Source organism: Diadema antillarum, unplaced genomic scaffold, assembly GCF_040938485.1.
Source record: "Diadema antillarum isolate AM-2024a unplaced genomic scaffold, OU_Dant_1.0 seq00000401_RagTag, whole genome shotgun sequence".
Taxonomy (NCBI): Eukaryota; Metazoa; Echinodermata; class Echinoidea; order Diadematoida; family Diadematidae; genus Diadema; species Diadema antillarum.
This window is the reverse complement of record NW_027271392.1, coordinates 88,966-104,392: the sequence shown is the minus strand read 5'-3', so window position 1 is coordinate 104,392 and position 15,427 is coordinate 88,966. Positions and strand designations below refer to the sequence as shown.

The window sequence follows — 15,427 nt, the reverse complement described above, 5'->3', positions numbered from 1 at the left end:
TGCACTTATTCTCCATACCTTGAAAATTACTCAATGCATAAATTTATGAATGGTCGAAGTCAAGTTAAAGTCCTTAAATCCCCGAATAAATGCTCTCCTATTCATTCAATTAAACCTAGGTCAAGGAATGTGAACATTCAACACTTTTGTGACAAACTTGTCATTTTAATATTTTGCCAATTTTGTGAAAATGTAATCACACATTGTCCACATGTACTATAGACCTCTAATAGGAGAATCATGCATTATGGCGGAGGCATACCATTCGCCATAGTGACATTTCTAGTTTTTTTTTCTAAACTGTGTGGACTGGCATGAATTGTGCAGATTACAATTTTGTTATCAATCTTAATCTGTAAATTATGTTTCGCAAACATGATTCTACATCTTGCAGGACAACTAAAGCTTGTCCGCAGGGAAGATCCACCATTGTGACACTTCGTTGTGATCCAAGTGAGGATAAGACTGACAGGATTGAACTACCTACAGCTTGCCCATCTGGTAAACTATTCTGAATGTTTGTACATAGATTTTGCTCAGGTCTCCTTTCAATCATCTTATGGCTACTAAGTCAGCTTTTGCAATGTGTTTTGGTTGTTTCCTGCCTCTCATCTTCCTTGCCTAAAGTATCTATACTTGTCCCTGGTTATTGAATTATGTTAGAAGATGGAGCAGTTGATTATTTTCAAAGGTATATTTTTAATCTTACCCCCGTTATATAGGATAACTTATGAGGATCCTGTGTAGAATTGAGGGGAATTTACCTCACAAGGAATGGATCAAACTGGAGCTCAATTTATTGTCTTATGGGGAAATGGTTAAACTGAAGCTGTAGGTTGTGATTTTTTACTCTACCTTGATTACCAAAAGAGACATAAATTTTGTTAATTTTACAGAATACATTGGGGTATTGATGTATGAAAACAATGTCTTTTCTCAAGTGTGTAGACGAAAGCAAATATTAACATGATTAGGGCAACAATTTGCAAAGAATGTCAAGAGAATGAAAGCTTCGATATCAGTGCCCTTGTTGATGGGATTATCTGTCTAGTATGTAAAGCCAGTTCTAGTTTTGATGGGATTATCTGTCTAGCAAGCCAGTTCTTATCCTTTGATGTCTTCTCACCTTTGGCTGTGTTGCATCAAACTTGGCCAACTGTGTAGCACATAATGACACACTATTTATGAAATAATCAACTTGCACTGTGCTTAATCTTGCAACGCATTGTTGCCATTTCTTCTTATCATATGAAATGTTATTCATCCAGTCATGCCTTCACAGGACTTCAAAACAACCACAGTAGCTCAAGCAGGTAAAGGTTTTGATGCTTGCTACATACATAATTGAGGGGGAAGTACTGGCAATGCGCGTCTTTGAAGATTTCCTCGTTGACATGGCAGCCTACGGTCATAGGGGAAATATTGTGCATGATTGTGTTTCTGTTTATTTTTTTTGCACTGTATTGAGTGAGGTATGCTTCATTTTTTTTAAGTTATGCTAACTGTTGACATTAGGAGTGTTAACCCTAAAAAGACGGGGGGGGGGGGGGAGCCTAAAAGGCCCCCCCCCCTTGACATTTCGCGCGATTACTCTGCAACACGCAATCCTCTCGCCGCGATGCTTTATGAATTTTTTCTTTCGAGTTTCCCGCACATTTTGACACCAAATTTGTGATGCCCGGGGGTACAGTTCTGAAGTTACATAACTTTTTCTACATGCATGTGAGGCCGAAAATTGCTAAAAAATGTGATTTTGTGTGCAAAGTCAATGCAAATTGAGTTTTTTCACATGGTTCATGTAAATATGCTTATTTTTACTCTCAGTGGCTGAAATTAATTTGTTTTAGGAGTATCATGCTTCAAAAAGTGTCTGCCACAAATTTTGTTTAAAAAAACCAACAAAAACAAAAGGTTGAAAAAACAAAGAAATACATAAGAAATTCATGAAACAATAAAATAAATAAGAAATTAATTTTGATACTGAATTTTTTTCAAGTACATTTGCTAAGAATGCCACAAAGAATAATTACACCGCAAATGAGCACTTTTGGAGCTTTATTTACTGATTTAGATCAAAGAGTGATTTCTCGCATAAATTAGCATAATGAATCAAAATAAAATTAAAAAAGGCTATTTTGGAAAATTTGAATTACACTAACTTGTAGATTACATCGCACACTACCATTGTGCAAATTTCTGCGGCGATCGCGCTATCCACGGCCGAGATCTTAAGGGGGGGCCCTTTAGGCCCCCCCAGTCTTTCGAGCTACCAAAATAGCCCAGTCTTTTTAGGGTTAAGTTCATGACTGATGTCAAATGCACTAATCTCTGTGTAAAGGGGCAATGCTTTATTGTGTACTCTGCTTAATCAAAAGAGACTAACAATTGCGGTGCATGCTATGCCGTGTAGGTACAGGATAGTTGGTAGACACTTCGGTTAAATGGGTTAATCTTTTCCAGACAAACCTAGTCTACTTCTCGGTGTTTCATAACCTTTGAAATGGGTATTAATACGAATTTAGAAGAAACTTGGAGGTGCTGAAAAGGGATAGAGTGCGTTAGTTTCACCATTTAACATGTTAAATGTACAGTGCTTATCATGTTATTCATGGGTAAAACTGAATGCAGACAAACACACAAACACACAAAACCAATTAGCATGATTGACTTGAAAGCACAACATCAACATAATCATAAGTTTATGGTAAAGAACTGTATACGCCTTAGTGAGTCTAACTTTTTGTGAATCGGGACTTCCTGACAAATTCATGAGTGGTTAACTTCATTATTGTCGTGTACAGTTATGAACAGAGAATTGCATATGTGCACATCACATTCATGTTGTGATCAGAGTTCATACTGGTATTTTCCTGTGTTTTTCAGTTCACGAATAGCACCCAACTTGTAAAGTTCCTGAAAATAATAACCTTGAAAAATATTTGTTGTATACAGTGCATGATGTTTATATGCAGAACATGCACATTCCACTCAGTGTGCTCTGCTAAAGATGATGGAAAGAAATTTAAGGAACGCCTGAACTTTTAAATTCTTGGTTTACAAATTGTATGTTAACTGTATGTGATAACCTAGCATGAGTTATCAAAATTGCATGGTCCATTTTCCTGAATAGAGACATTGCAATAGCATGTTTAATGCAGCATTGTGTTGAAATGTTTGTCTTTTTCGTTCCAGAAATAATTAGAAGATACACCTCATCTGTGCTCTGTTCGACAAGAGCAATGTACATAATGTGACCCTGCACCTCAAAACAAACAAAAAGTCGCCAGACATGAATTTTTAGTTAAGACCATATTCTGAAAGAGCAGACTTTAAGCTTTAAAATGATGTATAACTCAATCAAATTGACTCTCCTAACCTATCTAAATATTGGAAAGAAAGCACAAACTCAGGAAAAGTGTGAACTGGGAAAAGAGGCTCTGAAATACAGTGTCTATTCAAGCGCTTAATCTTTACCAAACCGTGCTGGCTGTGCAATGAATGGGACAAAAGACAGGACGTAAACCACCAGAGTAACAACAATGAAGGGATTATCAGATTAAACTGAAATTAAAAATGCCTCATCAACACATTCTGTCCATACTTCATGCCAACTTTCAAAGCAGTAGCACTATCCTTTCAGAAGTTATTAGAGTTGAAAGTGAAGAGTGTGGACAAGGTTTTTCAGAAATGAAAAAGGGACTCTAAAGAAACACCTAATCACACTATTCTACCAAAAATGTTCGAGATAAACTGCTAAAAAAAACACACTTTCCTGCCCGTTTTTTGATACCAAATTTTGGCATAATGTAAAAGAAGACCCGCTCTTTCAGAAAATATGAAAAAGTCAAGTTCGGCTAGGTTGACCCATTTCACTTATTTTCAGTCCTCATGCAAAATCAGTGTGTGCGACTTTATGTTTGTTTTGAGGTGCACAGTTACATATTATGTTTCATAATCAGTAATATGTACAATATGTATTGTAATTATCAATGCAAATGCAATTTTTGCTGTTATCTTAATCATTATGTTCATGAGGCAAATTTGTTAGCATGTTATGACAACAAAAAGAAATTTTGTCCTGTATAAGTAATACAAAACTTATATGAAATAAGTTTAGAACCACACCTGATGACTGAGAACAGGATACATACATACACAATCCATTAAGCCGATATTTTTCCACTATGAAAACATTTGATAGCTCTTAACATAGTTCTGAAAAACCAAATGATGATAGTTTGCTTTTTCTTATTCAAGTACTCCATCCATAGTTTTCTGTCCACATCCCACACTCTCTCACACACATGTACCAGTACACTCAGTGGTTTTCAAATATCTGTTGTTATTCTAAATATGTTTAGGTGATTTTTAAAAATCAGACATCAGATCACTACAGCTGTCAACAGCAGTGAAGGTGTCACTGAAAGACCTAAATGTCAATGCCTGTAAGATTTAACAGAGGTGAAGGTGAAAGTGGACAGTATGTACTAGGAACATAGAATAGCAATCCTGTCACACAAGGTTGTTCAACTATCAGCCAAAAGTTCTTACCCATCTGAAAAATACCCACTTTTCCTTCATTGTCACAGGGATGCTGCCACAATGCTTCTGATATGAAATTTTGTGGTTTTCAGTCCAACCACATTATTTGACACTTATGTTGGCTTTCATCTTTGCAAGTAAAGGTAGTGATACACTGCAAGTGAGGTAGCAGCTTGTGCTGGTTTTTCACAGCTGTGATACATTGGACATAAGCTTCTTACTGTCTCTCTCTGTTTGATGTATACTCATGGAAGGAATATTTGCTGGTAATTGTAATCTCTTAGTACTCCTTTCTGTGTGACTTGATTAATAGCTATAAGATCACAATGTATGTTAGTGTGATATTTCTGTGTAGCATTTCTGAATCTGTGATGTTCATTTGTACATTTTGTACTCCAGTGTCGTATTATAATGGTCCAATTTGAAGTACTTCATTGTGTCAGAGTGGCTTGTTTTATGGTTAACCAAAACAGATACTTGGCTTCCTGGAATATGCTAGAGGAGATTCATTCAAGTCAGTTTATTGTTCAACTTACGTGGTTACTATATTTGAGCTGTATTTCTCATATTTCCGGTGACTTTGGATTTTGGATTTCATACAACCTTTTTCTCTTGCTATCAGTCTTCTGATTGAATTATTACCAATGTCAACAATCATTTGCAGGGTGGCAGGCCAGTACAATATCCTAATACATGTCCTTCGATGTACCCCTCAGACATTGAAATCAGATCCTAATCAATATATCTTGGCAATTCCATGAAAAGTGAAACTTTTCCTAAAAGTCATAAATCTGTTATAATTTGGGAAAAAAATATATGAGCTACAGGGACATAGTAAGTATCATTGCTAGAATTTGCCAAGTTATTTCATTTGAGTGGTTGTTTGATTCAATTGAAGAATATTAGGTATTCTTTTCTTCAAAGAAACAAAACTTTTTTTTGTGTGCAATGTTTTTTAGTATTTTTGTTAACTGGCTGAGGACCAGTCCCTGGTATACCCAGGCAAGTGTCTGTGGGAAATGCATGTTGTAGCAAAATCAGCTTGTCCTTAACGGGTTAAAACACACAATCTTTGCCTCCCATTATTCCATATTCATCAATACTTCATAATTCATTTCAAAGTAATTTATGGACAAGAATGGACCAAAAACACTGATATTAGCTTTTTCTAGGTAAGAATACAGGGTACTTATAATGCCCCAATTCCACATAACTAACGTGATCAAGAACTGTGTTGAAGTATGAAAATCAAGACTTTAAAAAGTAGGTGAAAGTTGTAATGTCCATAATGCTAAAAATGTAGTGTCCGTAATGCTACATTCGTGAACCTGTAGAGTAAATGTTGAATCTGTTTAGCAATATCTACAACTTCAGCGGGTCCTGAGCACTTATTTTAACACATCCACATGGAGGTAAATAGTCGTTTTAAAAAAATGTAATATCTGCAACAGTGAACATTTTGTGCAATATTTACCAAATGATTTATAGTAGCAACTAATCAAAACTCATCTGTTAAACAATGAAGACTTAAGAATAAACCATGAATGGGTTCAGAATGGTCATGCTGTCTTGTTTAAAGAAGCCTACAAAGTCACAAAGAATTCTCCGAATGTAATGTCCATAATGCTGGAATCACCCATCTCATTTGTGTTCCTAGGCTTTGACAAGAACTTATTTTGTATTTTCAGGTACCTGTGATGGCTGTACATTTCACATGTTGTGGTCCAGCAAGCATGCCTGTCCTCTATGCACTAAGGAAGACATTGTAGCCATCAAGCAGGAATGCCAAAAAGGCCAACAAATTACCAAGTTTGTTTGGAATGACACTGTGTGAGTATTGTTAGCAAGGCATCTTTATTGATTTATATATATATATATATATATATATATATATATATATATATATATATATATATAAAAGGAACGTATGCTAAAGAGTTGAAGGGTTGGTCCGTTAGGTATTCGAGCTTGGGTCTGCCTGAATCGCTATGACGTCTCCGTGGCCGAGCGGTTAAGGCGTTGGCGTTCCATGCCAAAGACCCGGGTAATTCCCGGCGGAGACCAATTTTTCAACTCTTGCGCTTTTCCAAAAAGGAGGAACAGTAAGAGGAATATTCAACGATGTCAAAGCTATGCCCCGATTTCTCCTCCCTTTCTCATATCTCACATATGCAAAAGTATTCAGGAGAAGCCAAAAAGCTGTTGTAACGGTGATCTCTTTCGCAAAAACATTATCCTAATTCACCGCTACATGAATCTCATTGTAGATCCAGCTGAGGCACGCGGCTGGTCGTTATTCATAACTCTCTGCCCCAAAAAGGAATGTATGCTAAAGAGTTGAAGGGTTGGTCCGTCTGTTATTCGAGTTTGGGTCTGCCTGAATCGCTATGACGTCTCCGTGGCCGAGCGGTTAAGGCGTTGGCGTTCCATGCCAAAGACCCGGGTTCAATTCCCGGTGGAGACCAATTTTTCAACTCTTGCGCTTTTCCAAAAAGGAGGAACAGTTAGAGGAATAACGATGTCAAAGCTACGCACCGATTTCTCCTCCCTTTCTCATATCTCATATAAATATATATATATATATATATATATATATATATATTTAAATACTTCTTTTTACTTGTTTCCTAGCAAAGATCATACATCAGTGATGTTTCTACTATTCATATTCATCTTCCTCCAAGTTATGTAGAGGTAAATGGTCAATGAGAGACAATCTAACTTTGCTGAGATAATGATTTTTGGACCCTAACCAAAGTCTGTTTTAATGAAAGGAATTAAGGCTGCCAGCTCTTGTTGGTGCATTGTGTACAATTTTCTGTACACATATTAATGCTGTGCTCATAGGAATGATGGGAATGCTGTTGTAATAGCAGAGAGAAATATATTTTGTGTGACACTTTTTTCGTTTTTTTCATTCAGTTACATCTTGTTAATGTGCCTGAGTGTATATGATATCCATGCACTGTGTCATTCTAATGAATGAAAGATGATTAGATGTGTTTTGTTTTCATTGAATCAGACAATGTGTTGGAGGAGTACCATTGCCTGCAGACAAGACAGAGGAGTGTGTAGTACCCCAGTGGTACACTCAGGTGCCAATGTATGCCCAGATTGCTATTGCTGCCTTTGTTGGAGCTGCTATCTTGCTCTGTGCCATGGTTGTCTGCATTTGGAAAAAGAACAAAAAGTAAGAAAAAACAAACAAATAAACAAACATATGTATTAGAGAGAGAGAGAGAGAGAGAGAGAGAGGAATTTCTATGGTAACTATTTTTTCTTCCCGACAGGAAATGATTCACATTAGATGATTGGCTCTTGAGTTCTAGTTATAATAGAAAAAATTAAATCGCTTCCACGCTCCTCATTCTTGCCTAAATGTGAAATGAAATTACCGTCAAGAAATTATTGTTAGCTCTAAACATGCAAATGACACTTTGATGTTTTTGCTGTAAAAGTCATGTTTATTTTGTTCAATTTCATTAGATGGATTTTTAAATTATTAATGATATGTTTGGGTGTATTTACTGAAGTGCCCCTCCCATTTTCTACGGGGAAGATACATAATACTCTTCTAGAACAACTTAAGGTGTGTTGAAATGTTTCAAAATACGATATTGTATTTATTACATGTCTCCCGAGCCAGGAAATTAATTTCTCTCAAAAAGATAAAATTCCATGCAAAAGGTGATACATCCAAAATTACTGTATTCATGTTCTGTACTGCAATTTGTATGAAGGTAAATTTGCATACGGCCATCATTTTTCAGGCTGGAGTACAAATACCAGAAACTGGTGAGCTCTGCGTCAGGAGAACTGCCAGCAGCAGACTCGTGTGCTATTCAAGAGGGAGAGGATGAAGATGAAGTCCACTTTGAGGATGGCAAGAAAAAGGCCAGGTCCTTCCTCAGCAAGTTTAAACCAAAGTCTTCTTCAGACAAGGTGATTAGATTGAGTCTTGGTCATTTATGCTGTAGGCACTCACTCCTGCTTCTCTATCATCTCATATCTATGAAATCCAATTGTGTTCAAGACAAAAAAATCTACTGGGAAGGGAAATCCCTTTTTATGTACTTTTTGTATTAAAAGACACTGGGTCACAAAAACAACAAAAAACTCATCAGGTATTAGGTTTTTTAAAAGGTCAGATTTCGAAAAGGAGATTCTCAGCTTATAGATGATGTATACCTCATCAAATTTTGCTGCTTCCAATCCACCGAATAGACAATTCAAAATTAAGATTTTGTAATTCTGTTGAAGCACTGAAGTCAAGACTTCAAATGGAATGGCTCACCCTCGTGTGTGTGTGTGTGTGTGTGTGTGTGTGAAACAAAAAGGGCATTTTAAACTGCATGACAATCACTGCAAAAGGATTATCAGATTAATTTAAAGATAAATAGTTTAATAGTCACTAAACCTCTCATGATTTGCCTCTTCTGTTCAACCCCTCTTTGTGTGTAATTACTTGCATTTCATCTTTTACAACAATTTTCTCAGAATTTTGTTTTTCTGGTTGCTGTTTTCTTTTTATTACAACATTTTTTTCATTTTTTATTATTTTAAATGAATCCTGGCGAATTCAAACAATCATAGAATTCAGGCATGAGATGCTGATCAATTTTGTCCTGCTAACTATTAATAATAAAGCAAAAAACAAAAGACAAAGAACAAATAAATTGACAAATGAACCTCAACTCACCATCCAACATCTACGTCCACTTTGTATCAGATTCTTGCTTCATGAAAGGCTGGCAATCTGCATTATTCACATGATTAAGAATTGTGTTCAGCTAGTATTGTCTACATACATTGCAATGGCATCTATCGTTATCTCATTGCTACAGCAATTGCAAATGTTTTCTATTGCATCTTGTGTTTCATTGGACATGAGAATAGTTGTCAAACTTTCACATATCATGGCTTTTCCTTTTAACATGTCTGTTTGATGTGTGATTATCATTGACGCTGATCGTAATGAATTATTTCCATTTAGATTTATTTGATGATAGTATACAAAGTGATTTTATGGTATTTTTTTTTTAAGTTACAAAGTAGATTGTGCCTGTGATTTGGTAAAAAATAAAAACCAATCTGAGCATGCTGTGTTTTTATTTTCAGATGTAGTCTGTTTGTCCTTTTGCCCATGGTGTCGGTGATGTCATATTTGACATGTTGTCTTTCCTTCTATCTCTCTGTCTATACAGGAATATGCTTACATGGAGGATTCCCTTCTCGCAATGCACTGATCTCTCTCTGTAAATTTTCCCAGAGTTTATTTTCAAATATTTTGCATGCTGATATGTCACAACAGCTGCCAGGCACCTCTTAGATTGCTCATATTTTGTTACAAACACATATTTTGAGATGTATTGACAGAGTTAAACAATCTTTACTCCAAGATTGAAAAAAAGTTACAGTGTACTTGCTGCTCTGTTTTAAATGCATGCCTCACTCATTTGCCTCTTATTTTGATTTCTTTTTGTTTTTGCTTCATTGAAAGTGATTAGCCTTATTGAAGAATGTTAAGGTTATAAGTTTTTGGAACACGCTGTTTGATAGCTCTGTAGGTTTCAGTGATTTTCCATATCTGTGTTTCTTTCCTGCTTGCTCTTCAAACTACACATTGCTTCTTCCTTGGTCCACTTATTGATATATGTTATCATGACTTTGACTTTAATTCATGGTTGCATGTTTCTCTGCCTGCATTGTAACACCTCTCAACATACATGTATGTCACGTAGTTAACATTAATAGAATACAATTTGTATGCTGAGAATTTTGCACATATTTTCTTACATGCTGGTTGCCAAAGAAAATGATATGTCATGCAATGTGACACCATTTACAGCAGAAAAAGTGGAGATCAGAAGAAAATTTTCAAACTTGATGTGAAGTTTGCTTTGACATGTTGCAGACGAGAACAGTGGCACATGAGTTACAAGCATGTATGTCTTGAGACTGCCACAGGATGTCCAACCCAGAGCCATGCATGAATTGAGCACCTAGTCAGTCAGACTTTTCTCCATTTCATAAGCCATAGTAGAAAGACAGAAGACTGCAGACATTCTTGTGCATTCATGTTATGGTAGCAAGACCCCCACACTTTTCTCAAGTGTGATAGCCTCACAATTTTAATTTCAGTGTGAAAATAATGAATTAAGTGTTGAATATTCCACACTTGATTAGGCCTCATATTGGCTGCTGATAACACTGAATGTGATTTTCCAACAAAATTTTCAAACAGCTGGATATGAGACTACTTTTCCTGCTACACACATGTGAGATGTGTGTATGTAGAGAACAATCTGTCAGCCAATCATGTGCTGCATGCATAATGACTATATGTGACCCTGCACCTCAAAACAAACAAAAAGTCGCCAGACATGAATTTTTAGTTAAGACCATATTCTGAAAGAGCAGACTTTAAGCTTTAAAATGATGTATAACTCATATCAAATGGACTCTCCTAACCTATCTAAATATTGGAAAGAAAGCACAAACTCAGGAAAAGTGTGAACTGAGAAAAGAGGCTCTGAAGTACAGTGTCTATTCAAGCGCTTAATCTTTACCAAACCGTGCTGGCTGTGCGATGAATGGGACACAAAACAGGAAGTAAACCACCAGAGTAACAACAATGAAGGCATTATCAAATTAAACTGAAATTAAGCATGCCTTATTAACACATTCTGTCCATAATTAACGCCAACTTTCAAAGCAGTAGCACTATCCTTTCGAAAGTTATTAGAGTTGAAAATGAAGAGTGTGGACAAGGTTTTTCAGAAATGAAAAAGGGATTCTAAAGACACACCTAATCACACTATTCTACCAAAAATGTTCGAGATAAACTGCTAAAAAAACACACTTTCCTGCCCATTTTATGATACCAAATTTTAGCATAATGTAAAAGAAGACCCGCTCTTTCAGAAAATATGAAAAAGTCAAGTTCGGCTAGGTTGACCCATTTCACTTATTTTCAGTCCTCACACAAAATCAGTGTGTGCGACTTTATGTTCGTTTTGAGGTGCACGGTCACATATGTAGAGTACTATAGAAGAGATTGGTAAAAGGTTGCATTGATAGTACAAATCAGAATCTGATAAAGTGCATGAATCTGAGACACTTGGTAATTATTCTCCTCTGCCAAAAAAAGAAGAAGAAAAGATATATAACCTGAAAAGAAATGAGGACAATTAAATTATACTTTCTAAATTTCACAGTAGTTGATAAAAAGAACAGGTCCTATGAAACTCTTTGACCTGAAGACCTTCAGAAGATGATTAGCTTGTTTTTTTCTGTTATGGAATGCCAACAAATAAACATCCGTGTAGCTGTGCGTCTTACCATGTACTTTGTCTCTTACTTTCTCTTCATAGCAAGGACTGCTGGATGGGCCAGACATGGAAGCTTTCCACATGACGAACCAGCCCTCAATTATGACTCCACTAGCAGATTCAACATGATGAGTTGTCATGGTGACCATTGTCAGTGAGTAGGTTGAAGAAAGAAAAGAAGATCCATGAACAGAAAATATAAAAACAAAAACATGAACAATCTCTTTTTTTTTGTTTTTATTCGGTGTTTCTAAGAATAGGCCAAAGAAGGTGAGGTGTAAGAATATCAATTTGTATTTGGGTTTCATATAATGGAAGTAGTTGTCATTTACAGTTGACCAAATGATTTATTTGTTCATTTGTTTGTTTTCTTGAGCTGTCATCTACAACATTTCCAAACCTGTTTTATACAGTCATCTTATTTTTCATTGTTCACACAATAATGTATCATGATATTATATGCACAAATTGAATGTGAGAAAATAACTCGTTCAAATGAAAATAATATGTTATCAGAGTCTACATGTGCTATCAATCTGAACTGGATTTTATCATTTGTTTAAAAATTAATTGTTGACTTGTTAGTAAAGTAAAATCCCAAGTATGTATGCCTATGATTGATTAATGAGTGTTTATTTATGAACACGGAGGACAATTTATCAGTCATTTGCAATAAAAAAAAAAAAAACTCAACAACTCGGCACAAGAATCATAAAGTGAATGAATTGCACTGTACGTGCTGCTATGAGGGATCAAAACTATCACCAGAGACTCCAACTCTCCCATTTTCGACGGGATATCTCCCACCGAAAGCCAATTTTTGCAAAATCTCCCGTTCTCGCTTGAGATGTAATTTCTCCCGCCCTGGCTCTGTGTCTCCCGCTTGAAATGATTTCTTACTTAAATCTCATTGTATGTTGAAAAATAAGCCTTAGATAGCACGAAAGAGCATCTAGAACCGAGCTCCAGGGCCGTTCAGTGGGCCCTGGACCCCCGGCCGGCTGCAAGGAACTTCGCGCTGTGCGCTCGTGATGTGCACTTTGCGCACATCAAATTGGAGTCTCCCGTTTGAATCTCCCGTTTAGAAGGTGCTTGGGGTTGGAGTCTCTGTATCACTGGCTATTTGGTGGAAGCTTGGTAGTCTAGTGTATGTGATGGCTGTGTAGCAATCAGGAAGTCATGGGTTGGAGTCCTACAGTACCTGAGTTAGTACGCCCATGATTTTTTGTTTTTTTCATAGCTATTACTCAAACACTAATTAATTTGCGTTGCTTTATTTGCTTCGATGAAGGGCAATTTGTCAATCATTTGCAATAAAAAAAACCACAACTCGACACAAGGTTTCAGGGTGCTGTGGAAACTATCATGTAAACATATTAGGCAATTTACAGTTAACTCTCTTTGAAATTACTCACCTTGTGATGCTTATACTTTTGTCAGCAGGATCCAAACATTATCTCTTTGATTTCTCATTTGGAGCCAAGCAGCATGCAGAAAAATATTTAAACTGTCTTGTCAACTTTAAGCTCAACGCTAAATTTCTGGTGCTGTATAAATCACCACAGCAGAACAATAGCACCTAGGGAATGTAAACTGTAAAAGTGGATATTTTCATGTGACTAATTATTCGCGTTTGGCATGGTAAGAAGAGTTTCGTACGTTTTTAATTCCGCGGAATTAAGACGTCAACTACTGGAACATATAGCAAGCAAAAATATTCACATGCTTTTATTTTCGCATTAAATTCTGGATGCGCGAAATGGGTGAAAATTTCATCACCACAAAAATTTCCACTTTTACAGTAGGACAAGATTTAGCTAGGTATGCAACAAAGGGACTTTTATAGATAGAAAGTAATTTTCTGGTGGAAAAAAATTAAGTTGGTTATAGCACTGAAATTGAATATTGGTACCCAATAAACTATATAAAGGAAGAATATCTTAGGCTGTGAACTACTTTTCATATTTGTGATACCTAATGTTACCATGAGAATTCTTACGATAAAAGGACTACCCTTGTAATTTTGATATTATAGATTAGTACTGGTATATAAACGTAGTTCATGCTGCTTAAGTTGTGTAAGCTCATGAGCAGGGATAATATCATGATGTAATCTGTTTCTTCAATGACATGCTACATGGTACGTGTGCATTTTGTACTGCTTGTTCATGCAAAGGCATCAAACCCACTATCTCAGCACAATTCTTTAACTTTGGTGTCGCTAACTTGCTGAATCTTCTGCCTGCGTTTCAAACCAATCAAAGACTGCAGAATGTGGTTCTTGCATGTCATCTATTTAATATGTAACATGTGCTATTAAAGTTATCAGAGTCAATATTGTTGCATGCTTTTCATTTTGCGAATAGCACCTGACGTGAAATTAGCAAAAATAAAAACCTTGCGAAATATTTGACGTATGCAGTGTACCTACAAAGATGTAAAGGTAAAATATGATGTTATGATATTGATCCAATATAAACTGTGTGTCCAAGACATAAAGTGAATATTTAGTGTATGAATACTATTACTGACAGTATGATGTCATATGTACAAACATCTCCTAACAAATAGAGTACTTAGTGTCATTTAGGTTATGTTGGAATCAAACAGACCAAAGCTCAAATGCTCTTAACTACCCATTGGACATTGTGAAGTGGCATAAAAGGTTGTTTGATGTGACAAACATTTGTCATGAATATTGTGTACTTACCTAAAAGAAGATAACTCTGGATGTCCCTTTACAATGTATTTCCACTTGCCATTAAAGACACTCCAGAATGATGTTCATGTATGTAAGTGAGGGATTGTTGAAATGTAGGAATTCTGATATGTGTACAGCTGATGAAACAGTGGTGTGTAAGACTCTGGATTAAATGTCTTGTGCACATAGATCCCTGCCAGGACTGTGAGCAATATATCCTGTACACACAGGTCCCTGCCGGGAATGTGGGCATGATATCTTGTACATTCCAGTCCCTGCTGGGAATGTGGGCATGATATCTTCTACACACAAGTCCCTGTGAGGACTATGGGCAAGATATCTTGTACACATAGATCCCTGCCAGGAATGTGAGGAGAATTCATGTTAGATGTGATGTTACCATGTTGAAGCCAAGATCATGCAGCCTTCCATTCTGTGCCTTGCTCCATGGTGTAGCATTTGCAACCATAAGATGGCAGGACTAGGCCTAATGATTATCAGTGACAAATGTTACGGTCTGCATTATTCATTTGGGTTAATATTTTACTTTCTTGTTTGATTGTTTCTTTCTTTTCTTTTGTAGGATTAGGGATATAGTTTTATCTGTATCAATCTGTAGAGCACCTTGGTCAAGTAGATAAGGCTCATCCTGTTTAGCAGAATTTCTTGGTTTCTAGTCATCCAATTATTCATCCTTGAATAGTGTGCTTTGCCCGTAATGGCTCTCTTCACCCAGGTGTATGAATTGGGTGATCTTTGGTATTCCAAAGGTTTGTAAATTTGAAAGTGAAATCAAGTTCATTGTTTTGAAGGTTCATTGATGGAGAAATGAAATAAGGTTCACTATTCCAAA

At 36.3% G+C, this 15,427-nt stretch overlaps 1 protein-coding gene across 1 annotated transcript in view; it reads left to right on the top strand.

The window, feature by feature from the left end:
* The window catches only part of LOC139732163 (endosome/lysosome-associated apoptosis and autophagy regulator family member 2-like), a 73,683-nt gene extending 61,604 nt beyond the window's left edge, over positions 1-12,079 (top strand). Inside the window, exons 19-24 of the mRNA XM_071643033.1 lie at positions 395-501; positions 1,269-1,313; positions 6,231-6,372; positions 7,565-7,732; positions 8,313-8,484; positions 11,916-12,079. Coding sequence (XP_071499134.1) covers positions 395-501; positions 1,269-1,313; positions 6,231-6,372; positions 7,565-7,732; positions 8,313-8,484; positions 11,916-12,002 — 721 coding nt within the window. The 3' untranslated portion in view covers positions 12,003-12,079. The remainder of the gene's footprint in view (positions 1-394; positions 502-1,268; positions 1,314-6,230; positions 6,373-7,564; positions 7,733-8,312; positions 8,485-11,915) is intronic.
* The last annotated feature ends 3,348 nt before the right edge of the window (positions 12,080-15,427 follow it).